The sequence below is a fragment of the Gallinula chloropus genome, assembly GCF_964237585.1.
Source record: "Gallinula chloropus genome assembly, chromosome: 34".
NCBI lineage: Eukaryota > Metazoa > Chordata > Aves > Gruiformes > Rallidae > Gallinula > Gallinula chloropus.
In genome coordinates this window covers 232181-259263 of record NC_140119.1, presented here as the reverse complement: position 1 = coordinate 259263, position 27083 = coordinate 232181, and the positions used below count along the sequence as shown (strand labels likewise).

General features: G+C 52.0%; 2 protein-coding genes across 2 annotated transcripts in view; both read left to right on the top strand.

The window, feature by feature from the left end:
* Positions 1-17101, top strand: part of LOC311202994 (olfactory receptor 14A16-like) — a gene marked incomplete at both ends in the record, with an annotated part of 114280 nt that extends 97179 nt beyond the window's left edge. The window contains one exon of the mRNA XM_084277632.1: positions 16904-17101. Within this exon, the coding sequence (XP_084133758.1) occupies positions 16904-17101 (198 nt within the window). The remainder of the gene's footprint in view (positions 1-16903) is intronic.
* A 9795-nt stretch (positions 17102-26896) lies between these two features.
* Positions 26897-27083, top strand: part of LOC311202993 (olfactory receptor 14A16-like) — a gene marked incomplete at both ends in the record, with an annotated part of 32286 nt that continues 32099 nt past the window's right edge. Inside the window, one exon of the mRNA XM_084277631.1 lies at positions 26897-27031. Within this exon, the coding sequence (XP_084133757.1) occupies positions 26897-27031 (135 nt within the window). The remainder of the gene's footprint in view (positions 27032-27083) is intronic.

Genomic DNA, 27083 nt, shown 5'->3' with positions numbered 1-27083 from the left:
ATTTTTTTCATTAAACCCATTTTTGACCCAAATATTTCAAGTCTTTTCCCACTTTTGTGAGTTTTTCCCCCAAATCTTCACATTATTTTAGCAATTATTTAATTTTTTACCCCAAATATGGACTTTTATTGCCAAAAAGTAGCATTTTTGCTCAAAAGTAGCAATTTTTTACCTCATTTTGACCCATTTCCATCCAATTTTGGGAAACGTGACCTTTTAGGGCATTCCCATTCCAATCTCTCCACCCCACTAGGTTGAGCCTAAATCTGCCATTTTTACCCCCTTTCTACCCCCAATGTTTTCTTATTTGGTTGAATTTTTCATTGTTTTTTGGTAATGTTTCTCTTTTCCCACCATTTTTCAACCAATTTTTGCCCAAGTCCATCACTTTTCTCTCCCAATTTCCAACACGCACCCAAAAAAATCCCAGAAATTTACAAAAGAATGTGAAAATTTTAAAATAATCTGAAAATTTCAAAGAATAAAAATCTGGAAATGTTTTGAATTTTAGAAATCTTTTCCCAAAATTTATCTTTTTGACCCCAAAAAATTGTTGTGGGGGAAGTGCCGGGTGTGAATCATAGTAGTATTCCTGGTCGTATTGATAATTGGGGCACCGGAGCCGTCGTCACCATCTCCTCTGGTAAGTCCTCGTCACCATCATCCCCCCAGGACCAATTTTGACCTTTTTAGCTCAAAATTTCACCATCCCCACGCGGGGGTGGGTCAGGGAGGTGACGAGGGTCGACCTCCCATTCCCAAAATTCCACCCTTGAGGCCGTGTTTGGGTCTAAATGTGGGGTTTTTTGAGGGGAGGGGGGAAATTCCATTTTGAGGTGAGAAATTTCATTTTTGGAGAGAATTTTGGGAATGTTGGTGAATCTTGGGGGGAGTTTAGTTAGGGCGGTTTTAGATTGTTGCCCAGTCTGACTTCCCCACAAACCCCAACTTATCATCCCAGATTTTGACCCCTGGATCCACGGCAAAGGCTGGGCCCAGACTTGCTCCCCTTGAAGGATGAGGACACAGAAGTTGAGGAAGATGATGGTGGGAGCGGGTGACTCACTGGTGTCCTTCCTCCTTCCCCAGGGCTGCGGGCGGCCGTGACACTGGTGGAGTCCGGAGGGGCCTCCAGATACCCGGGGGGTCCCTGCGCCTCCTCTGCAAGGGCTTTGGCTTCAACTTCAGCACCAAGGGCATGGAGTGGGTGCGCCAGGCACCCAGGAAGGGGCTGGAGTGGGTTGCAAGTATTAGCAGCGATGGTGGTTACACCAGCTACGCACCATCGGTCAAGGGCCAGTTCAGCATCTCCAGGGACAACTCCCAGAGCACGGTGACGCTGCAGATGAACAGCCTCAGGGACGGTGACACGGCCACCTACTACTGTGCCAAATCTAGTGCTGCTAATGGTGATGCTTATATTGATGGTGGTCCCAAACCCGTCCCCATGTCTCCACAACCCTGGAGAATAGTTTTGGCTCATTTTACACACATTTTGACCCATTTTATAATATTTTTAGCCCGAATCTCACCCACTGTTCTTCCGAACCTGCCTGTGGTGCCCACCAACCTCTCGAGCCCTTTGCCCAAACCTTGGTCATTGGCCTCCAGGTTTTGACTGTTTTCCTCCAATCTCAACACTGTTCACTCCAACCCTCAACTGGTCACTCCAAAGTTCAACTGATCACCCCAACCCCCAACTGGTCACCCCATCCCTGACCACTGCAGTCATGTCCAAGGCTCAGCCCAGACTTGCTCCCCCCGAGGGCCAAGGCCTTGGCCGTGGGTGGTGTTTTGGCCCTGGCTGGAGGCCAGACGCCCACCAAAGCCGCTCTCCCACTCTGCTGCGGGGTGGGTCGGTCTCTGCACAGGCTGTAGATGGTCTCTGCTCCCCGTCCTTATCCATGGGCTGCGAGGGGACACCCGCTGCACCATGGGCTTCTCCGCGGGCTGCAGGGGAATCTCTCTCTCTCTCTGGCACCTGGAGCGCCTCATTCTTTCCACCCCTCCCCTTCCTCTCTGTCCTTGGTGTCCATATGGCTTCTCACACCTTCTCACCCCCTTCTCTGGGGACACAGAGTGGCTGCTTGATAGTTTTCCCCCCTAAATGTGATTCCCAGAGGCGCTGTCACCATCGCTGATGGGCTCGGCCTTGGTCAGCAGCGACTCCGGCCTTGAAGCGGCTGATGTTGCTCTGTGGGGCTGCAGAGAGCTTCTGGCTGCTCCCTGCAGCAGCCCTTTGCTGCAGCCCCTGTTCTCTCCCAGCACCCAGCGACCCAGAACTGGGACAGAGCTGGAGGAGGCCAAGCTGGGGGCAGGACAGCAAAGGTAGGCGACGTGTCGCTCTAAGGGCAGATGGTTGGGTGACCAGTTGAGGGTTGGGTGGAATGGTCATGGCTGGGTCCTTGGACCGTTCCCCTCATGGCTCGGCCGTGTTTGCCGCAAACCTCAACCCAAACCTTGACCCCTGGAGCCATGGCAAAGGCTCAGCCCAGACTTGCTCCCCTTGAATGACGAGGACATGGACACGGAAGGTGCTAGTGTGACTTGCACTTACTTACACCGTAGTCAGTGTAACTAATTAATTAATTTTTCCCCATGCCTCATTCCCTGGAGAACTAATTAGTAAAGTCAAAACAAACCACCCTATGTGTGCGCTCGTTAGTGATCTGTTACCCATGGGAGGTGTTTTTAATGAGGCCCCCTCCTCCTCTCACCTGCAACGCCTCATTATGCAAATCACCCCCCACTCCTCTGCTGTATAAGAACCTCTCGTCCCCGTCCTGGCACCATAACCCCCTCCCCAAAACCACCACCCATCACCATGGGCACCCTCCTCTTCCTCGTCGCCCTCCCAGGTAACGAGGGAGTGGTGAGGATGTGGCGATGGAGATGATGATGATGATGATGATGATGATGATGATGGTGGGAGCGGGTGACTCACTGGTGTCCTTCCTCCTTCTCCAGGGCTGCGGGCGGCCGTGACGCTGGTGGAGTCCGGAGGGGCCTCCAGACACCCGGGGGATCCCTGCGCCTCCTCTGCAAGGGCTCTGGCTTCGACTTCAGCAGCACCCACATGGCATTGGTGCGCCAGGCGCCTGGGAAGGGGCTTGAGTGGGTGGCATGTATTACCAGTGATGGCAATACCTACTACGCGTTGTCAGTCAAGGGCCGGTTCAGCATCTCCAGGGACAACTCCCAGAGCACGGTGACACTGCAGATGAACAGCCTCAGGGACGGTGACACGGCCACCTACTACTGCGCCAGAGCTGGTACTTGTAATGCTGGTGGTGGCCCTGTCCCCCTTACTGTGTCCCCATCTCCATGGAGAACATGTTTGGCCGATTATCAACCTCTTTTACCCATCTTTGAGTATTTTTATCACAAACCTCAACCAGTTTTATTGAAAACCCAGCTGTGATGCCCACCTGTCCTTTGGGCCCTTCGGCCAACCCTTGGCCATTGGCCTCCAACTTTCACCAGCCCCATTAGTCGTGACCATTCCACCCAACACTCAAGTGGTCACCGCAATCGCCAACTGGTCACCCCAACCCTCAACTGGTCAACCCAACGCTTGGCCCCTGGGGCACTGTCTCAGCCCTATGCCAAGGGCTGAGACTGAGGAGAAACAGGTGACATTGGGAAGGAGATGGTCGAGGATGAGGGTGTGGGCAAAGGGTCTGGGGACTCAGGCCACATGGTGTAGGGGTTGACCACAAAGAGTCACGATTTGGGCCAAAACCGCTCAAGGTTGGGACAAAAAATGCTGATAACAGGACAGAATCTTTCTCCAGGGAGGTGGGGACATGGGGATGGTGTCAGGGACACCGTAACCAGAACCATCACCAACTTCTTTGGCGCAGTAGTAGGTGGCCGTGTCACCGTCCCTGAGACTGTTCATCTGCAGCGTCACCGTGCTCTGGGAGTTGTCCCTGGAGATGCTGAACCGGCCCTGGACCGACGGTGGGTATTAGGTGACACCACCGATGCCAATATATGTGATTGTTATCGTGGGTTTCCCAGTCACCAGTCGGAAACCAGTTAATTCAGTTACAAACTTAATTTTATTAATTTAGCAGGCGGCAATTAAGCAAACAGCACTGGGCGGCCGGAGCGTCTCAGCTCTACCAACGGCACGCACCGTCCCTCTCCCAATTCAGGTTTTTATAGTCCTTCAGTTCCGGGTCCCGATTGTTTCACTGAGGCTTCTTCTGCACATGCGCCAGTTGTTGTTAGGGGGTCGTCTTCTACCTTCTAGTGGTCGATGGGATGAAGTTGCTCCTCTTCCTCACTTGTCCCTTAGTTGACCCCTCTCCCATATTTGGTCATCTTTAACAGCAAGCTCATTCATTGGCTACTTAATTTCTATGGTTTCCACTACTAAGTTACCTATAACTCAGTTCTATGCTTCGTTAGCAACTCACAATATACGTTACACAATCATTCTTACAAAATCAGAACGTTACAACCTATTTCAAGGTACATGTGGTTTACTGAACAAAGGCTCATCTATCACACCCACCACCATCATCATCATCATCATCATCATCATCATCATCATCATCATCATCATCATCGCCACATCCTCATCACCCCTTCGTTAACTGGGAGAGCGACGAGGAAGAGGAAGATGGTGGAGGCCCAGCGGGTGCCCATGGTGATGGGTGGTGGGTTTGGGGAGGGGGGTGATGGCGCCATGACAGGGGTCAGGGGTTTCTTACAGGGTGGAGGGGTGGGGGGTGATTTGCGTAATGAGGTAGGGAGGGGGAAGGAGGGGTGGGCTCGTTAGCAACACCTCCTGTGGGTATCAGATTGCTAACGAGCACACCCATAGGGTGGTTTGTTTTCACTTATTTGATTAGCTCTGCATGGAATGAGGCACAGGGAAAAATTAATTAATTAGTTTCTATTTGTTAACTAAGTAATTAATTAACAGATTACGAGGGTCTGGTCTGAGATGTCCAGTGAAAACAAGGGGTAAATTAATTAATTAGAAGGTGTCCAGGGAAGCTGTGGCAGCTGTAGGATTTAATTAATTAATTATCACAGAGTCACAGGGGTTGGAAGGGACCTCCAGAGCCCATGGGGTCCAACCCCCTGCCAAAGCAGGGTCCCTAGGACAGGGCACACAGGTCAGTGTCCAGACGGGGCTGGAATCTCTCCAGAGAAGGAGACTCCACACCCCCTGGGCAGCCTGTCCCAGGGCTCCCTCACCCTCACCGGCAAGAAGTTCTTCCCCAGACTGGTGCTGAACTCCCTGTGCTCCAACTTGAGCCCATCGCCCCTTGTCCTGTCCCCACAGACACTGAGCAGAGGCTGCCCATGGCCCCCTGTGTCCCACACTGCTGGCTCATGGCCAACCCGTCACCCACCAGGACCATCTACCCAGCCGGTGATGATGACGTCACAGGAGGCTACGGGATTGGTGGAGCACGATCTGCCCTTGGTGAATCCCTGCTGACTGCTCCTCATCACCTTCTTCTCTTCCAACTGCTTGGAGATGGCATCCAGCACAAGCTGCTCCATCCCCTTTCCAGGGACAGAGCTGAGGCTGACTGGCCTGTAGTCAGACCAGAGTGACACTGCTCATCCTCCAGTCTTCAGGCACCTGTCCTGATCGCCAAGACCTGTCCAGGCCTTGACCCTCCTGTTCCTGTTCATCTCCCTAGAGAAGGACTTGGATTCTCTGGTACAGAACTGGCCAGGCTGAGTCCCAGTTGGGCTTCAGCCCTTCTGACTTCCTCCCTACATGATCTCACCACATCCCTAGAGTTGTCCCAAGACACCTGCCCCTTCTTCCAGAGCTCCTCTTTTCCCCTCTTTTCCCCAGTCTCTTCCTGGATCTTTTCAACCACTACCATAATCACCAGCACCATCTTCTTTGGTGCAGTAGGAGGTGGCCATGTCACCGTCCCTGAGGCTGTTCATCTGCAGCGTCACCGTGCTCTGGGAGTTGTCCCTGGAGATGCTGAACCAGCCCTTGACTGACGGCGCTTAGTAGGTGCTGCCACCACCACTGTTAATTCGCATGATGAACTCCAGCCCCTTCCCAGGCACTTGGCCCATACATCCCACCCAGGATTCAAAGATTTTCAAAGATTTTCAAAGAATTTCAAAGAATATTTGAGAATTCTGGAATTCTTCTGATTTTTTTCCTCAAAATTTGGCTTTTTAAACCCCAAAATATTTTGGAGAGGAAGCGCCGGGTGTGAATCACAGACGTTGTGCTGAAGAAATTGATGTGTGTGGCAGCAGGATCATTGTCACCGTCTCCTCCGGTAAGTCCTCGTCACCATCATCTTGCCAGCACCAGTTTTGGCCTTTTTTGCCCCAAAATTTCCCCCTCCCATGGCAGGGGCAGATAGGGAAGGAGACAAGGGTCGACACACTCCCCCCAAGATCCCACCCTTGAAGCCATCGTTGGGTCAGATTATGGGGGTTGGGGGTTGGCTTCCCCTCCCAACATTTTTTGGCTTTAAAAAGCCAAATTTTGGGAAAAAGTTCAATTAAATATTTTTTTAAATCCACTAGATTTTAAAAAAATTCTTGAAATTTTCAAGTTTTTAAATTTTTTCTAATTATTTCAAAAATTTCTTGGATTTTTTGGGTTACATGGTGGAAATTGGGAGAGAAAAGTGATGGATTTGAGCAAGAAATGGATGAAAAGTGACAAGGAAAGGGAAAAATTACAAAAATGATGACAAATATTCTAAAATCATAGAAGATTGGGATAGAAAAGGGGAAAAGTTGGTATTTGGGCTCATTGTTGTGAAGCGGAACGATGGGGGGGGAATGCCCAAAAATAATCCATAGTTGCCCAAATTTGTGGGGAAATGGGGCAAAAAGAGTAAACAAAGAGAAACTTTTGGCCTAAAATGCTGAATTCTGGTAATAAAAGTTTATATTTGTTGAAAAAAATTGACATAATTGGTAAAGAATGTGAAGATTTGGGGGAAGGTAGGGCAAAAGTGGGAAAAGAGTCAGAATATTTGGTTCAAAAATGGGTTTAAAGCAAAAATTTCCCAAATTTGGTGTCAAAAATGGCAATTTTGGGCTGAAAAATCCCCATATATGGCACAAAAAGGAAAATAAAGGGCAACTTTGGGGCAAAAATGGATAACTATTGGCAAACAAAGGCCAAATGTGGCAAAAATGGTACAAGAATGTGAAGATTTGGGCAAAAATGTAGGAGATCGGAGGGGGTTTTCAGACACCCGGGGGGTCCCTGGGCCTCCTCTGCAAGGGCTCTGGCTTCACCTTTGGCAGCAACTACATGGTTTGGGCTCGCCAGGTGCCCGGGAAGAGGCTGGAGTACGTTGTGACTATTCACACCAGCAGTAGTTACATCTACTACGCGCCCTCGGTCCAGGGCCGGGTCACCGTCTCCAGGGACAACTCCCAGAGCACGGTGACGCTGCAGATGAACAGCCTCAGGGACGGTGACACGGCCACCTACTACTGCGCCAAAAGTGCTGGTACTGGTTATGGTGCTACTGGTGGTGGTACCCCCGACCCCTTCCCCGTGTCCCCACCTCCCTGGAGAACAATTTTTTCCCATTACCAGCCTTTTCTGACCCATCTTTGAGTGTTTTGTCCCAAACCTTGACCAGTGTTCTGGTCATCACCCCACTGCTGGAGCCGAAGCTTTGTGGACTCAGCTGGGATCAGTGTGATCAGCGCTGAGCTGGTTCCTTCAGACACACACTCTGCTCACACAGGTGTCTCTATCAACACACGAGTTACACTCCATGGCTACTGGTTCTGGGCTCTGCTCACCCGCCCCACACGCGCCTCACTGCTGCTCACAATGGGTTAAAGCCAGGCAGTCACCTGAGTCCTTATGAGGCAGCTGTTGGCGTTCTTGCAGTCTCTTCTCTCACAAGCTTGTCCCTCACAAGCTCTGTTGTGTGTTACTCCACACTGACCTGTCTCTGCTGGCTTGCCCAGGCCTGATCACATGGGGGTCAGCAATAAATCTGGGTGGGCCACGAGCCCCTTCCTCTGAAGATACAGTGCTGCAATTCCCCAGGTCCAGTCCTGTTTAATATCTTCATCAAGGGCCTTGATGAGGGAACAGCATCCACCCTCAGCAAGTACCCGATGATCCAGAGCTGGGAGGAGTGACTGACACGCAGGACACTGCGCTGCCATCCAGAGAGACCTGGACAGGCTGGAGAGCTGGGCAGGGACAGACCAGATGGGGTTCAACAAAAGCAAGTGGGGAGTCTGGCACCTGGGAAGGAATAACTGCTGGAATCAGGACAGGCTGGGGGTGACCTGCTGGAGAGGAGCTCAGTGGAGAAGGACCTGGGGGTCTTGGTAGATGACAGGTTGGCCATGAGCCAGCAGTGTGCCCTGGGGGCTGAGAGAGACAATGGGATCCTGGGGGGCATCAAGAGGAGTGTGGCCAGCAGGTCACAGGAGGGGATCCTCCCCCTCTACTCTGCCCTGGTCAGGCCCCACCTGGAGTGTTGTGTCCAGTTCTGGGCTCCCTGGTATAAAAAGGACAGGGATCTCCTGGAGAGAGAGTCCAGAGAAGGGCCACGAAGATGATTAGGGGCCTGGAACATCTCCCCTATGAGGAGAGGCTGAGTAAGCTGGGACTGTTCAGCCTCGAGAAGAGAAGACTAAGGGGGGGACCTAATTAAAGTTTATAATTATCTGAAGCAGGAGATGCAGGGGGAATCAGCCAGCCCCTTTTCAGTGGTCTGTGAGGACAGGACAAGGGGCAATGGCTGCAAGTTGGAGCAAAGGAAGTTCCACACCAACATGGGGAAGAACTTTTCCCCAGTGAGGGAGACAGAGCCCTGGGACAGGCTGCCCAGGGAGGTGGTGGAGTCTCCATCTCTGGAGATATTCAAGACCCGTCTGGACGCCTGTCTGAGTGACCTGTCCTAGGGAGCTGCTTTGGCAGGGGGGTTGGACCCGATGATCTCTTGATGTCCCTTCCAACCCCTACAATTCTATGATTCTATGATTCTATGATTATGATGGTGGCACTGACCACGTACCCATGTCCCCACCTCCCCTCAGGACAATCCTGGCCCCACCACTGACAGTTTCTGCTCCAACAAGAGTTTGTGGCCACATGGTGATGGGCTGGAGAAAAAACGAACAAGTTTTGGGCCAAACAATGCAACATTTGGCCAACAGTGTCATGTTAGGGGCTGGAGCAGCCCGGGCTCAGGGCACAACAGCAAAGCTGGGTGAGACATTACCCCGAGGGCAAGGGTTGAGATGAAGGCCAATGGCCAATGGTTGGGCACAGGGTTCAAGCAGTTGGTGGGAACCACAGGAAGGTTCTGTAGGAAAGTGGTTGAGATTTGCACTAAAAACACTCAAAGATGGGTTAAACGAGGTTGATAGTGGGCCAAAATTGTTCTCTAGGGTAGTGGGGACATTGGGACGGGGTTGGGGACACCAGCACCACCTCCTCCATTTCCAGAACTTTTGGTGCAGTAGTAGGTGGCCGTGTCGCCGTCCCTGAGGCTGTTCATCTGCAGCGTCACCGTGCTCTGGGAGTTGTCCCTGGAGATGCTGAACCGGCCCTGGACCGATGGCGCGTAGTAGGTGCTGCCACCGGGGTAAATTCCCCCGACCCACTCGAGCACATTCCCAGGTGCCTGACGAGCCCAAACCATGTAGGTGTTGCTGAAGGTGAAGCCAGAGCCCTTGCAGAGGAGGCGCAGGGACCCCCCGGGTGTCTGGAGGCCCCTCCGGACTCCACCAGCGTCACGGCCACCCGCAGCCCTGGGGAAGGGCTCCCACCCTTCCGCCCTATAAGAATCCCCCGACCCTGTCGTGGCGCCATCACCCCCTTCCCCAAACCCACCTTCATTTTGCCCAAAATTTCCCCCTTCCTGTCAGAATTCTCTCATTTCTCCCCACAAATTCCCTCATTTCCCCACAAAATTACCTAATTGCCCCAAATTTGCCCATTTTCTCCTCTAAATCCCCTCATTTTCCCCACAAAGCTCCATAATTTCTGGCCAAAATTCCCTATTTCCCCCATTTCCCCTGAAATTCCCTCACTCCTGCCAAATTTTCCCACTTTTCCCAATACAATTCCCTTCCCCCTCCCAATTCCCATTTTTTCCCCAAATACTCCTCATTTCCCCCAAATACGGAGGGGGAGACACAGGGATATGCTCAATTCTGGCCTCGGTGATGAGGTCATAATTAATTAAAGGGAAAAGAAGGTATCAAGCACAGCTGGAAGTTAATTAATTAATAGGGGTAAATGTGTGATCATGCCTTGCAACAAATTAATGGCAAAGAAGCGATCAAGGTAGAGGCTTTCATTAATTAATTGGGGTGAAGAAGTGGTCAGGCAGAGCTTGAAATTAATATATTAGAGGCAAAGAAGCAATCCAGGTAGAGCTGGTGATTAATTAATTGAGGGTAAAGAAGCGATCAGGGCTTGTAATTAACTAAGGGCACAGAAGTGATCAGGGTTCACCACACCGCCCCCGCTTAGTTAATTGATTAATTCGCCCATTCTCAAGCTCCCTGGGGCACCTGGGATTAATTAATTAATTGGTTGTTTTGCCAAATGGCTGCTTCCCCAGAGAGATACCGCCCTTCATTAATGAATGAATTCATTAATTGTTCTGGCCATACACCTGATGGCCGGCTTCCCAAAGTACCCCTGTAATTAATTATTGACTGATTGGTTTTTGGCTGCACAGCTGCTGTGGGTTCCCAGGGGTAAATCTCAGTTCTGTTAATTAACCAATTAATTAATTAATTACCAAAATGGATTCTCTGGAGACACACACACACAAACTGGGTGCTCTCATTAGCATTCTGATACCCAAGGCGAGGTAATGAGCCCCAATCTCCCTCCCCATCCGCCCGGTTTCACTATGCAAATCAGCCCCCACACCTCTGCCCCATAAGAACCCCTGACCGTGTCGTGGTGCCATCACCCCCCTCCCCAAACCCACCACCCATCACCATGGGCACCTGCTGGGCCTCCCCATCCTCCTCTTCCTCGTCGCCCTCCCAGGTAATGAGGGGGTGGTGAGGACGTGGCGATGGAGATGATGATGATGATGATGATGATGATGATGATGATGATGATGATGGTGGGAGCGGGAGACTCACTGGTGTCCTTCCTCCTTCCCCAGGGCTGCAGGCGGCCGTGACGCTGGTGGAGTCTGGAGGGGCCTCCAGACACCCGGGGGGTCCCTGCGCCTCCTCTGCAAGGCCTCTGGCTTTGACTTCAGCAGCACCTGGATGTCCTGGGCTTACCAAGTGCCTGGGAAGGGGCTTGAGTTCATGGCGAGTGTTACCAAGGATGAGAGCGGCACATGGTACACGTCATCGGTCCAAGGCCGGTTCAGCATCTCAAAGGACAACTCCCAGAGCACGGTGACGCTGCAGATGAACAGCCTCAGGGACGGTGACACGGCCACCTACTACTGCGCCAAAGAAGATGGTGCTGGTGATTATGGTAGTGGTGGGGCTGGTGGTTGGGGCTGGAGGTGTCCCCGGCCCTGTGACGGTGTCCCCACCTTAACAGAGAACATTTTTGTCCAATTATCAACCTCTTTTAACACATCTTTGTGTTTTTTCAGCCCAAGCCTCAACCAGTTTCCTTCAGCCCCTGCCTGTGGTGACCACCAACCCCTGGAGCCATTTCCCAGCCCTTGAACATTGGCCTCCAGCTTTCCCCAGTCCCAACCAGATGTGAGCGTTCCCATGTCCTGGAAAATCAGTGCCCCAGGAAACCAGCGGCCCGGGAAACCAGGGCCCAAGAAACCAGGGACTCATTCAAAGGGGGTGCAGGAAAGCGGGGTGGGGAGACCCCTCTGTGCCCAGAAACAGGGGTGCCGGCAAACTGGGTGTGCATGGAACCAGTGAGGTGGGAACAGGGCGGCACAGGACACCGGGAATGCGGGAAATCTGGGTGCCAGGCAGCTGGGAGCATGGGAAACCAGATTTCCTGATTGCATTCTGCCACCCATCTCTCCATAATTAATTAATTAACTCTTACAGCTGCCCCGCCTCCCTGGAGACATTCTACTTAATTAATTAACCCCTTCTTTTGATTTGATACCTGAGACCAGACCCTCGCAATGAATTGATTTATTAATTAATAAACTCAATAATTAATTTTTCCACCTGCCTCATTCCCTGGAGAACTAATTAATTAAGTCAAAACAAACCACCCTATGGGTGTGATCTGATTCCCATGGTAGGTGTCGTTAATGAGGTGCCCCCCTTGTCTCACCCTCCCTGCGTCGTTATGCAAATCACCCCCCACCCCTCTGCCCTATAAGAACCCCCCAACCCCTGTCATTGAGTCATCACCCCCCCCAAACCCACCACCCATCGCTAAGGGCACCCACTGGAGCTCTGCCATCCTCCTCTTCCTCCTCGCCCTCCCAGGTAACGAGGAGGTGATGAGGACGTGGTGATGGAGATGATGATGATGATGATGATGATGATGATGATGATGATGATGATGATGGTGGGAGTGGGCGACTCACTGGTGTCCTTCCTCCTTCCCCAGGGCTGCGGGCGGCCGTGACGCTGGTGGAGTCCGGAGGGGCCTCCAGACACCCAGGGGGTCCCTGCGCCTCCTCTGCAAGGGCTCTGGCTTCGACTTCAGCAGTTACCAAATGCACTGGCTTCGCCAGGCACCTGGGGAGGGGCTGGAGTGGGTCGGGGTTATTAACAGTGGTGGTAGCACAGCCTATGCGCCCTCAGTCAAGGGTCGGTTCCGCATCTCCGGGGATAACTCCCAGAGCACGGTGACGTTGCAGATGAACAGCCTCAGGGACGGTGACACAGCCACCTACTACTGCGCCAAAGCTGTTGATCGTTATGGTGCTGGTGCTGGTGGAGGCCCCGTTCCCGTGTCCCCACCTCCCTGGAGAACAAATTCTCCAAACAAATTCTCCAGAACAAAACTGTTTTCCCACTTTTGCTCCCTTCCCCCCAAATCTTCATATTCTTTTACCATGTCTTTTTTTTCCTAAATATAACATTTAATTGCCATAAATCAGCATTTTCACTCCAAAGTAAGCCTTTTTTACCACTTTCTAGCCAATTTCCCCCACATTTGGGCAATACTTCACCATTTCAGAGCATTTCACCCCATCTTTCCCTATTTCTAACATGCATCCAAAAAAATCCTGGAAATTTTTCAAATAATTTGAATTTTTTTTAAAAATTGTAAATTTCAAAGAATTTTTGAAAATTCTGGAAATATTTTGAATGTTTTGAATAGCTTTTTTGCCTAAAATGTGACACATTGACCCCAAAATCTTTGGGAGGGGAAGCGCTGGGCGTGAATCAGAGTGATCTTCCTGGTTATACTGATGTGTGGGGCACCGGAGCCGTTGTCACCGTCTCCTCCGGTAAGTCCTCGTCACCATCATCTCCCCGGGACCAATTTTGGCATTTTTTGCCCCAAAATTTAACCATGCCAGGGCGGAGGTGGGTGGGGCAGGTGAAAGAGTGTCGACCTCCCATCCCCAAAATTCCACCCTCGGGGCCGTTGTTGGGTGAAAATATGGGGTTTTTAGGGGATGGAGGGAAATTCAATTTTGAGGTGAGAAATCTGATTTTTGGAGAGAATTTGGGGAATGTTGGTGAATTTTGGGGGGTTTTAGTTAGGGCGGTTTTAGAGTGTCGCCCAGTTGGACTTGCCCACAAACCCGAACTTATCACCCCAAACTTGGACCCCTGGAGCCACGGGAAAGGCTCGGCCCAGACTTGCTCCCCTTGAAGGACGAGGACACGGACATGGAGGGTGATGATGATGGGAGTGGGCGACTCACTGGTGTCCTTCCTCCTTGCCCAGGGCTGCGGGCGGCCATGACGCTGGTGGAGTCTGGAGGGGCCTCCAGACATCCGGGGGGTCCCTGCGCCTCCTCTGCAAGGGCTCTGGCTTCGACTTCAGCAAATTTGGCATGGGATGGGTGCGCCAGGCTCCTGGGAAGGGGCTGGAGTCTGTCGCAGGTATTAGCAGCAGTGGTGGCACCGGCTACGCGCCGTCGGGTCAAGGGCCGGTTCAGCATCTCCAGGGACAACTCAAAGAGCACAGTGACGCTGCAGATGAACAGCCTCAGGGACGGCGACACGGCCACCTACTACTGCGCCAAAGCTGTTGATCGTTATGGTGCTGGTGCTGGTGGAGGTCCCGTTCCTGTGTCCCCACCTCCCTGGAGAACAAATTCAAGTTCTACAGTCAACTTTTTTTGACCCTTTGACTCGCCCGTCCCACCATCACCCTCCTCATCTGCGCCACTGTCCCTCAGGGGGAGCAAGTCTGGGACGAGCTATTGAACGTGCTCCAACAGTCAAGAGCTGGGATTGAGCAGTTGAGAATTGGGGTGACCAGGTGACCGTTGTGTGCAACAGTCACACCTGAAGGGGGGTGTTGAAAGCTGAAGGCCAATGGCCAAGGGTTGGGTAAAGGGCTCAAGGGGTTGGTGGGCACCACAGGCAGGTTTTGAAGGAAACTGCTTGAGATTTGAGCCCAAAAGATACAAAGATGGGTCAAAAGAGGTTGATAATGGGCCAGAATTGTTCTCCAGGGAGGTGGGGACACGGGGACGTGGTCGGGGCCACCAAGAACCAGCAGCACTATAAAAAACACCATCTTTGGCAAAGTAGTAGGTGGCTGTGTCGCCATCCCTGAGGCTGTTCATTTGCACCCATCACCATGGGCACCGTCATCCTCCTGTTCCTCATCGAGCTTTGGGTCTACCAGTCTTCCCCCCTTTGACCATTTTTGCTCCAAATCTTGACATTCTTTTACCATTCCATTTTGAGGTGAGAAATTTGAGTTTTGGGGAGAATTTTTGGGAATTCTGGAGAATTTAGGGGGTATTTAATAGGGTCAAGCACTCTGTCGGTTAAAAACGTAAATTTTCAGGGGTGTTTTGGCAATTTCCATTCTAAAAAAATCACAGCAAGGCAATTTCATGGAAGAAAAAGGGGAATAAAATCAAATTGGCGAATTTGAAATAAATTTTTACAATGGAATTGAAAATTCTGGCAAATTAAGTTGGTTTTTGAGGGAAAAATGGAATTTTGGAGATCCAAATTACCCTAAAAATGAATTTTTAAGGATTTTTTGGGGGTGAAAAATAATCCATAGGAGAGTTGCTGGTGGAAAATTGAGTCCCAGGTGATTTCAATGAGAAAATTTTGGGAAAAAACTTAGTGCTGCTGGTGGTTGGGGTACAACTCACAGTGACGCGGGTGATGACAAAAACCTGGCACTTCCTCTTTCTGCCCAGTTTCTCAGCAAATTTGAGCTGATTTTCTCAGTTTTTCAGGGTTTTAACAAAATTCTGCTCACTTTTTTACCCAAAATGTGGGAATTTTCCACTTTATACCCAGTTTTCACCCAAATAATTCAACTCTTTTCCCACTTTTGCCTCATTTTCCCCAAATCTTCACATTCTTTTACCATTTCTGTCATTTTTTGCCCCCCAAATTTACGTTCCCCACCAAAAATCACCATTTTTGTTCCAAAATTGGGGAGTTTCCCTCTTTATACCCATTTTTAACTCAAATATTTAAACTCTTCCCTCTCTTTGACCCTTTTTGTCCAAATCTTCATATTCTTTTACCATTTATGCCACATATACCCCCCCAAATTAGGGACTTGTGTACCTGAAATAGTCACTTTTTGCCCCCAAATTGCCCTTTTCTACCTCTTTTCCCCAACATATAGGCATTTTACATCCTGAAATTGCCATTTATGACCCCAAATCGGGGAATTTTCTAATTGAAACCTATTTTTGACCCAAACATTTCAACTGTTTTCCCACTTTTGCTCCACTTTCTCCCAAATCTTCATGTTCTTTTACTAATTATGTCTTTTTTTTCCCTAAATATAGTCTTTAATTAACATAAATCAGCATTTTCACTCCAAAGTAAGCCTTTTTACCTCTTTTTGGCCAATTTCCCCCACATTTGGGCAACACTTGACCACTCCAGAGCATTTCCCCGCCATATCTCCCAATTTTTACAATGCACCCAAAAAAATCCTGGAAATTTTTGAAATAACTTGAAATTTTTTAAAAATTGTAAATTTCAGATAATTTTTGAAAATTATGGAAATATATTGAATTTTTTTTGCCCAAAATGTGACATTTTAACCCCAAAAACTTTGTGAGGGGAAGCGCCGGGCATGAATCAGAGTGATCTTCCTGGTTATATTGATTCGTGGGGCAAAGGAGCCGTTGTCACCGTCTCCTCTGGTAAGTCCTCGTCACCATCATCTACCCAGGACCAATTTTAGCCTTTTTTGCCCCAAAATTTCACCATGCCAGGGCGGGGGCAGGTGGGGGAGGTGACGATGGTCGACACCCCATCCCCAAAATTCCACCCTCGAGGCCGTCGTGGGGTGAAAATGTGGAGTCTTTGAGGGGAGGAAGGAAATTCCATTTTGAGGTGAGAAATTTGATTTTTGGAGAGAATTTGGGGAATGTTGGTGAATTTTGAGGTGTTTTAGTTAGGGAGGTTTTAGAGTGTCGACCAGTTTGACTTGCCCACAAACCCCAACTTATAACCCCAGACTTTGACCCCTGGAGCCACGGCAAAGGCTGGGCCCAGACTTGCTCCCCTTGAAGGACACAGAAGTTGAGGAAGATGATGGTGGGAGCGGGCGACTCACTGGTGTCCTTCCTCCTTCCCCAGGGCTGCGGGCAGCCATGACGCTGGTGGAGTCCGGAGGGGCCTCCAGACACCCGGGGGGTCCCTGCGCCTCCTCTGCAAGGCCTCTGGCTTCACCTTCGGCAGCTTCCAAATGGGATGGGTGTGCCAGGTGCCCGGGAAGGGGTTGGAGTACGTTGCGCAGATTAACAGTGGTGGTAGTTGGACAGACTACGCGGCATCGGTCAGAGGCCAGTTCAGCATCTCCAGGGACGATTCCCAGAGCACGGTGACGCTGCAGACGAACAGTCTCAGGGACGGTGACATGGCCACCTACTACTGCAATAAAGGATTCACCCTGACGTTGCCAGTCGAGGTCTCCTGGAGCCACTTCAGCCTCAGCACCCTGATCCACCCGACGGTTGTTCTGATGTTCTTCAGGGGCTCTTGGGTCCGTGGGCATCTCCATGCCGTCATGTGACAGTGAAGTTCTCAGGCTGGGCAGAGATGTCTTGCCACAGTGGAGCAGCCCAGATGGGGCATTGTCCCTCTCTGCTCTGCCCTCCCCAGCTGGAGTCCTGTGTCCAGAGCTGGGACCCCCAGTACAAGGAAGATGTGGGACTGTTGGAGAGGGGTCAGAGGAGCCATGGAGATGCTCAGAGGGCTGGAGCAGCTCCCCATGGAGAGAGGCTGAGGGAGCTGGGCTGGTTCAGCCTGGAGAAGAGAAGGCTGTTGGGGGACCTCACTGCAGCCTTCCCGTCCCTGAAGGGAGCAGAGAAACAGGAGGGGAATCAGCTTGTTCAAGGGCAGAGAGTGGCAGGACAAGGGGGATGGGATGAAGCTGAAGGAGGGAATAGTTAGAGGATATATTAGGGGGAAGTTCTTTGCAGAGAGAGTGGTGAGGGGCTGGAACAGGCTACCCAGAGAGGGGGGGATGCCCCATGGCTGCTGGTGTTCAAGGCCAGGTTGGCTGGGGCTCTGGGCAACCTTGTGTAGCTCCAGGCCTGGAGGTTGGTGTTCCTGCCTGTGGCAGGGGGTTGGAGCTCTGTGATCCTTGGGGTCCCTCCCAACCCAGACCAGTCTGGGATCCTATGATAAGAACCCCCCAACCCTGTTGTGGTGCAATCATCCCCCTCCCCAAACTCACCACCCATCACCATGGTCACGTGCTGGGCCTCCACCATCCTCCTCTTCCTCGTCGCCTTCCCAGGTAACGAGGGGGTGGTGAGGACGTGGCGATGGAGATGATGATGATGATGGTGGGAGTGGGTGACTCACTGGTGTCCTTCCTCCTTCCCCAGGGCTGCGGGCGGCCGTGACGCTGGTGGAGTCCGGAGGGGCCTCCAGACACCCGGGGGGTCCCTGCGCCTCCTCTGCAAGGCCTCTGGCTTCGACTTCAGCAGTTATGCCATGGTTTGGGCTTGGCAGGTGCCTGGGAAGTGGCTTGAGTACGTCGCAGATATTGATTACAGTGGTAGCAGCACTGGCTACGCGCCGTCAGTCAAGGGCCGGTTCAGCATCTCCAGGGACAACTCCCAGAGCACGGTGACGCTGCAGATGAACATCCTCAGGGACGGTGACACGGCCACCTACTACTGCGCCAAAGAAGATGGTGTTGCTCGTTATGGTGGTGGTGGTCCTGACCCCATCACCGTGTCCCCACCTCGCTGGAGAACAAGCCTGCTCCATTCCCAACCTCTTTTGACCCAATTTTGTGTGTTTCTGGCCCAAATCTCCCCAAGTTCCCTTCAGAACCCAACCGTGGTTCCTACCGACTCCTTGAGGCCTTTGCCCAACCCTTGGCCACTGGCCTCCAGCTGTGACCGTTTCCCTCCAACCTCAACATTATTCAACCCCAACCCTCAACTGGTCACCCCAACACTCAACTGGTCCCCTCAACACTCAACTGCGGACGGTGACACGGCCACCTACTACCGACCCTGGACCGACGGCGCTGTGGCGGTTTGGCCCTGGCTAGAGATCAAATGCCCACCCAGCCACCCACTCACTCCCCCTCTCAGCCAGAAAGGGAAGACATCTCTCTTGGGAGGCTTGGGACTGGAGAGAAGGACAGAGGGATCACTCTCCAGGGAGTGCAACGGGCAGAAGAGACTCAGCACAGAATCAAGGAAAGAAAAGGGATTTATTACACTGCAACTGCTACACCCAGAGACCCGGAACGGAGAGAAGAATGGGAAGCGGCCAGGTCTTAAGGCACCTTCCCCCCACCCCTCCCCTGCTCAGCAGACTGAAACTCCATCACCATTTGACTCCCTTCTTCCCCCAACATGGCCTGGGGAGTGGCAGGGAATGGGCACTGGGGTTCTGGGGGTTCCTCACCAGCTGCTTTCTTGCCCCAGATCTCAACGCTTCTCCTTCCCCCCACCCCTCGTCTCTTCGCACACTTGACTTTAATCAGACCCCAAATTAGAACAATTTTCCCATCCAATTCCCCCCAGATTCAATATTCCCACATCAATTTGCCTGCGGATTATTTTTCACTCAAAAAAAACATTAAACATTCATTTTTGGGCCAATTTTGGTCTCCAAAATTCTATTTTTCCCTCCAAAATCAAATTTCTTCACCAAAATTTTCAATTCCAAAATAAAAAAAATCTCCAAATTCCCCAAATTTGACTTTTTCGCCCTTTTTCTACCCTTGACTTGCCTTGGCATGAATTTTTCGTTTGGAAATCACCAAAACACACTAAAAATTGACATTTTTGGCCCAGCAGATTGCTCTGTCCTAATTAGAAACACACAAAATTCCAAAAAATTCCCCAAATTCTCCACAAAAATCAAATTTCTCACCTCAATATTGATTTCCCCTCCCAAGAAACTCCATAATTTGACCCAACAATGTTTTTAAGGGTGGGATTTTGGAGGGAGTGTGTCGACCCTCAGGAGTGTGTCGACCCACATGCCCCCGCCATGGGAGGGTGAAATTTTGGGGCAAAAAAGGCCAAAACTGGTCCCGGCAAGATGATGGAGATGAGGACTTACTGGAGGAGACGGTGACAATGATCCTGGTGCCCCACACATCAATTTCATCAGGACAACGTCTGTGATTCACGCCCGGCGCTTCCTCTCCAAAATTTTCTGGGGTTTAAAAAGCCTAATGTTGGGGAAGAAAAAAAATTTCAGAATTCTCAAAAATTTTTTGAAATTCTTTGAAAATCCTTGAAACCTGGATGGGATGGGTGTGCCAGGCGCCTTGGAAGGGGCTGGAGTTCATCGCGGAGATTAACAGCGGTGGTGGCAGCACCTTCTATGCGCCGTCAGTCAAGGGGCGGTTCAGCATCTCCAGGGACAACTCCCAGAGCACGGTGACGCTGCAGATGAACAGCCTCAGGGACCGCGACACGGCCACCTACTGCTTTGCCTATGATGGTCATTCTGGTTATGCTGCCCCCGACCCCGTCCCCATGTCCCCACCTCCCTGAAGAACAATTTTAGCCCATTATTGGCACTTTCTAAGCCAACTTTGAGTACTTTCAGCCCAAATCTGTGTTGTTTAGCTTCAGAACTTCCTGTGGTGCCCACCAACCCCTTCAGCCCTTTGCCCAAACCTTGGCCATTGACCTCCATCTTTAATCGTTTCCCTCCAACCTCAGTGCTCTTCACCCAAGCCCTCAACTTGTCACCCCAACCCACAACTGGTCACCCCAAACCTTGGCCCTTGGAGCACTGTCAGTAGCTCAACCCAGACTTGCTCCACCCAAGGGACAATGATGCAGATGAGGAGGGTGATGGGGAGACCTGTTGTCTCAATGGGTCAAAACCAGTTCATGTTGGAGCTCAAAATTGTTCCCAGGGAAGTGGGGACACGGGGACGGGACCAGGGCCTCCACCAGCACCAGCACCAGCACCAGCACCAGCTTTGCTGAAGTAGTAGTTGGCCCAAACCCCAACCCATCACCCCAAACCTTGGCAGCAGAGCCACACCGTGACCGTCCTGGCCCCAAACACCTGCCCTGGCACCCAAACCTGGGCCACTGGCCTCCCGCTCTCCCCAGCCCCACTCAGAGTTGATCATTCAACCAAAACCTCAACTGATCAACCAAAATCTTGACTGGCTTTGCCCCAGACCTCAACTCATCACTCCAGATGCTGGAGCGATGTCAAAGGCTCGATCCAGACTTGCTCCTCTTGAAGGATGAGGACTGGGGGAAAATTGAATCCCGGGTGATTTTTATTAGAAACTTGTAAATTTTGGGGAAAAAAATTAGTGCTGCTGGTGGTTGGGGCACAACTCACGGTGACGCGGCCGATGACAAAAACCTGGTGCTTCCTCTTTCTGCCCAGTTTCTCAGCAAATTTGAGCTGATTTTCCCAGTTTTTCAGGGTTTTAACAAAATTCTGGTCACTTTTTGACCTAAAATGTGGGAATTTTCCACATTATATCCGGTTTTCACCCAAATAGTTCAATGCAATTCCCACTTTTGCTTCATTTTGCCCCAAATCTTCACATTCTTTTACCATTTCTGTCATTTTTTGCCCCCCAAATTTACGTTTCCCACCAAAAATCACCATTTTTTACCCAAAATTGGGGAATTTCCCTCTTTATACCCATTTTTAACTCAAATATTTAAACTCTTCCCCCTCTTTGACCCTTTTTGTCCAAATCCTCACATTCTTTTCCCATTTATGCCACATTTACCCCCCCCAAATTAGGGACTTGTGTGCTTAAAATAGTCACTTTTTACCCCCAAATTGCTCTTTCTTACCTTTTTTCCCCAACATATAGGCATTTTACAGCCTAAAACTGCCATTTTTTACACCAAATTGGGGATTTTTCTAATTTAAACCTATTTTTGACCTAAATATTTCAACTGTTTTCCCACTATTGCCCACATCCCCCAAATCTTCATATTCATTTACCAATTATGTCCTTTTTTTGCCCCAATATAGCCTTTAATTACCAGAAATCAGAATTTTCACTCCTAAGTAAGCCTTTTTTGCCTATTTTTGGCCAATTTCCCCCACATTTGGGCAACACTTGACCATTTCAGAGCATTTCACCCCATCTCTCCCAATTTCTAACATGCACCAAAAAAAACCCTGGAAATTTTTGAAAAAAATTGATTTTTTTTTTAAATGTAAATTTCAGAGAATTTTCTGGTAATGTTTTGAATGTTTGGAATTTTTTTTTCCCCAAAATGTGACTTTTTGACCCCAAAAACTTTGGGAGGGGTGCGGGCATGAATCAGAGTGGTCATCCTGGTTATATTGATTTGTGGGGCATCAGAGCCGTCGTCACCGTCTCCTCCGGTAAGTCCTCATCACCACCATCTCCCCGGGACCAATTTTGGCCTTTTTTGCCCCAAAATTTAACCATGCCAGGGCAGGGGCAGGTGGGGGAGGTGACGAGTGTTGACCCCCAATCACCAAATTCCACCCTTGAGACCGTCGTTGGGTGAAAAATTGGGGTTTTTGGGGGGAGGAGGGAAATTCTGTTTTGAGGTGAGAAATTTGATTTTTGGAGAGAATTTGGAGAATGTTGGTGAATTTTGGGGGGTTTTAATTAGGGTGGGTTTAGAGTGTCGCCCAGTCCGACTTGCCCGCAAACCCCAACTTATCACTCCAAACTTGGACCCCTGGAGCCACGGCAAAGGCTCGGCCCAGACTTGCTCCCCTTGAAGGACGAGGACACGGACATGGAGGGTGATGATGGTGGGAGCGGGCGACTCACTGGTGTCCTTCCTCCTTCCCCAGGGCTGCGGGCGGCCGTGACGCTGGTGGAGTCCGGAGGGGCCTCCAGACACCCGGGGGGTCCCTGCGCCTCCTCTGCAAGGGCTCTGGCTTCACCTTCAGCAACACCTACATGGTTTGGGCTCGTCAGGCACCTGGGAATGTGCTCGAGTGGGTCGGGGGAATTTACCCTGGTGGCAACACCTACTACACGCCCTCGGTCAAGGGCCGGTTCAGCATCTCCAGGGACAACTCCCAGAGCACGGTGACGCTGCAGATGAACAGCCTCAGGGACGGTGACACGGCCACCTACTACTGCGCCAAAATTGCTGGAAATGGTGGGGATGGTGCTGGTGGCCCCAACCCCGTCCCCATGTCCCCACTACCCTAGAGAACAATTTTGGCCCACTATCAACCTCGTTTAACCCATCTTTGAGTGTTTTTAGTGCAAATCTCAACCACTTTCCTACAGAACCTTCCTGTGGTTTCCACCAACTTCTTGAACCCTGTGCCCAACCATTGGCCATTGGCCTCCAGCTCAACCCTGTGCCCTTGGGGCGATGTCTCAACCGGCTTTGCTGTTGTGCCCTGACCCGGGGCTGCTCCAGCCCCTAACATGACACTGTTGGCCAAATGTTGCGTTGTTTGGCCCAAATCTTATGCATTTTTTCTCCAGCCCATCACCATGTGGCCACAAACAATTTTTTAGAGCAGAAACTGTCAGTGGTGGGGCCAGGATTGTCCTGAGGGGAGGTGGGGACACAGGGACGGGGTCAGGGCCACCATCTTAATAACCACCAGCACTTTTGGCATTGTAGTAGGTGGCTCTGTCACCGTCCCTGAGGCTGTTCATCTGCAGTATGACCTTTCCATGTATCTGATTCAACCTGTTCTGGGAGAGGATCTGCTCTGGAAGCTGACCCCCTTCAGACGCTGCTTGCAGGTCAGACAGGAGGCTGCTCAGGCAAGGTGATGGTCAGGCAAGGTGCCAGAGAGGGAAGGCGGCAGCTCAGGTAAGGTGGCCGGTCAGCGAGGCAGCCGGTCACTCAGGTGGCCGGTCGGGCAACGGGACCGGTCAGGACAGGCAGCCGGTGCGCATGGTGACCACCTGACCCGCCACCTGACGTGACCTGTCACCTGACGTGACCGGCTGGATACCTGACCCTGCGCCTTTACAGACTGGCTGCCTGACCTTACCCTCCACTTGGCTCTTGCCCGCCCACAGCCCTGGAGAAGGCGGAAGGACACCAGTGAGTTGCCCGGTCCCACCATCATCCTCCGCGTCTGAGTCATCACTCCTTGGTGTGACTGAGTCTGGGTCTGGGGGTTCAGGGCCTGGGAAGGGTCTGGGTGGCTCCAGAGTGGGAGCTCAGGAGAGTTTGGGGCACAACTGGGTGAGGTTGGCAGGGATGGGTCAAGACGTTGCTCCAAGGGCCAAGTTTTGGGGTGACCCGATGAGGGTTGGGGTGACCCGTTGAGGGTTGAGGTGAGAACTGGTGTTGTAAAATCTCAAGCTATTGAGTCCAACATGACCAAGATTGGGAGTTGACCCCACCCCAGCGCCTCCAGAAGCACCCAGAAGGTGGTGGAGCTGCCAAAGGTGAAGACATTGATGGGTTTTGGCACCAACGTTGAGCATTTTGGCCCCAACTTGGATGAGTTTGACCCCAATCTTAATGGATTCTGTGGGAAGCCTGACTGTGTTCCCAGAAACCCTGGGACCCGTTTTGCCCCCAGACCTGCAGCCCTCTGGGGGGTCCCTGCGCCTCCTCTGAAAGGCCTCGGGCTTCACCCTCAGACACTACAGCACCTATTGGGTGTGCCAGGTGCCTGGGAAGGGGCTGGAGTACGTTGGGAGTATTTACAGCGATGGCAGCAGCACAGACTACGCGCCATTGGTCAAGGGCTGGTTCAGCATCTCCAGGGACAACTCCCAGAGCACGGTGACGCTGCAGATGAACAGCCTCAGGGACGGTGACACGGCCACCTACTACTGTGCCAAATGTGCTGATTCTGATTCTGGTGGTGCTGCTGGTGGTCCCGACCTCATCACCATGTCCCCACCTCCCTGGTGAAAACTTTTGGCCCATTGTCAAACTCTTTTGACCCATCTTTGAGTTTTTCTGGCCCAAATGTCAGACAGTTTCTTTCAGAACCTGCCTGTGGTGCCCAACAACAACTTGAGCTTTTTGCCCAACCCTTGGCCATTGGCCTCCAGCTTTTAATGTTTCCATCAACGCTCTTCACCCCAAACCCTCAACTTCTCACCCCAACTCTCAATTGGTCACCCCAACTCTCAACTGGTCACCCCAACTTTTGGCCCTTGGAGCACTGTCAATAGCTCAGCCCAGGCTTGCTCCCTCTGAAGAACGATCACACAGGTGAGGAGGTGATGGTGGGACCGGGTGACTCAAAGGATCAAAAAAAGTCAATGTTGGAGCTCGAAATTGTTCTTCAGGGAGGTCGGGGTACGGGGACAGGGTCAGGGCCATCAGGATAACCACCACCAGCACCATTTTCTTTGGCACAGTAGTAGGTGGCCGTGTCACCGTCCCTGAGGCTGGTCATCTGCAGCATCACCGTGCTCTGGGAGTTGTCCCTGGAGATGACGAACCGGCCCTTGACTGATGGTGCGTAGCCGCTCCAACTACCATCCTTCCTAATACCCGTGACGTACTTGAGCTCCTTGCCGGGCGCCTGGCGCATCCATCCCATGTCGGTGTTGCTGAATTCAAAGCCAGAGCCCTTGCAGAGGAGGCGCAGGGACCCCCCGGGTGTCTGGAGGCCCCTCCGGACTCCACCAGCGTCATGGCCGCCCACAGCCCTGGGGAAGGAGGAAGGACACCAGTGAGTCGCCCGCTCCCACCATCATCATCATCATCATCATCATCATCTCCATCACCACGTCCTCACCACCCCCTCATTACCTGGGAGGGTGATGAAGAAGAGGAGGATGGTGGAGGCCCAGCAGGTGCCCATGGTGATGGGTGGTGGTTTTGGGGAGGGGGGTGATGGCGCCATGATGGGGTCAGGGGGTTCTTACAGGGCAGAGGGGTGGGAGGTGTTTTGCATAACGAGGCAGGTAGCGAGGGGTGGGAGGCCAAATACCCAGCAAGCCGCTTGCTCACACCCCTTTTCAGTTGAAAAGGGGAGGAAACAGAGATCAGGAGGGAGAGGATCCAAGCTCAGGACAGAGGGATCACTCTGCAATTAGTGCAACGAGCAAAACAGACTCAGCACAGAAGAAAGGAAAGTGATTTGTTACAACTACACCCCGAGTGACACCAGAGTCGTGTGATGAGAAGTGTGGCCAGGTCTTAAAGCACCTTCCCCCCACCCCTCCCTCCTTAGCAGACTGCACTTTAGTCATGACTTTACCCCCTTCTTCTCCCTCATTGCATTATGGGATGGGGCAGGGACTGGGGGATGGGGTTCCAGTCAGCTCCTCCCAACTTCTTTTCCTTCTTAGCTGGAGGGGGGGAATTCTGCACCCCCTTCCCCTGCGGCACCGTGGGGTCCCACCCACGGCAGACAGACCTCCACCAACTTCTGCAGCCTGAGTCCTCTCTGTCAGGGAGTCATCTCCTCACCACGGGCCTCAGCGCGGCTCCTTCCATGGGGTGCTGACCTTGGGGCCCAGACTGCTCCAGCCTGATCCCCCCCAGAGTCACAAGTCCCCATCAAACCTGCTGCGGGCTGGGTCGGTCTCTGCACAGGCTGTAGATGGTCTCTGCTCCCCATCCTTATCCATGGGCTGCGAGGGGACACCCGCTGCACCATGGGCTTCTCCACGGGCTGCAGGGGAATCTCTCTCTCTGGTAACCTGTAGGGCCGCATTCTTCCACCCCTCCTCCTTCTTCCCTGGCCTTGGTGTCCATATGGCTCCTCACACCTCCTCACCCCCTTCTCTGGGGGCACAAAGAATCTGCTTTTGGATTTTCCCCCTTAAATATGATTCCCAGAGGTGCTGTGACCATCGCTGATGGGCTCGGCCTCGATCAGCAGCAACTCCGGCCTTGAACCGGCCGATGTTGCTCTGTGGGGCTGCAGAGAGCTTCTGGCTGCTCCCTGCAGCAGCCCTTTGCTGCAGCCCCTGTTCTCTCCCAGCACCCAGTGACCCAGAACTGGGACAGAGCTGGAGGAGGCCGAGCTGGGGGCAGGATGGCAAAGCTGGGCAAGGCATTGCTTCAAGGGCTGAATGTTGGAGTGAGAAATTGGGGCTTGGGGTGACCAGTTTAGTGTTGGGGTGACCAGTTCAGGGTTGGGTGGAACGGTAAGGTCTGGGTCCTTTGACCTTTTCTCTCATGGCTCTGTCGTGTCTGCCACAATCCCAAACCGATGCCCCCAAACCTTGACCCCTGGAGCCACGGCAAAGGCTCGGCCCACACTTGCTCCACCTGAAGGACGAAGACACGGACATTGAGGGTGATGATGGTGGGAGCGGGCGACTCACTGGTGTCCTTCCTCATTCCCCAGGGCTGCGGGCGGCCGTGACACTGATGGAGTCTGGAGGGGCCTCCAGACACCCAGGGGGTCCCTGTGCCTCCTTTGCAAGGGCTCTGGCTTCAGCTTCGGCAGCACCGACATGGTTTGGGCGCGTCAGGTGCCTGGGAAGGGGCTGGAGTGGGTCGGGAGTATTTACACTGGTAGTGGCAGCACAGGCTACGCGCCGTCGGTCAAGGGCCAGTTCACCATCACCACGGACAACTCCCAGAGCACGGTGACGCTTCAGATGAACAGCCTCATGGACGGTGACACGGCCACCTACTACT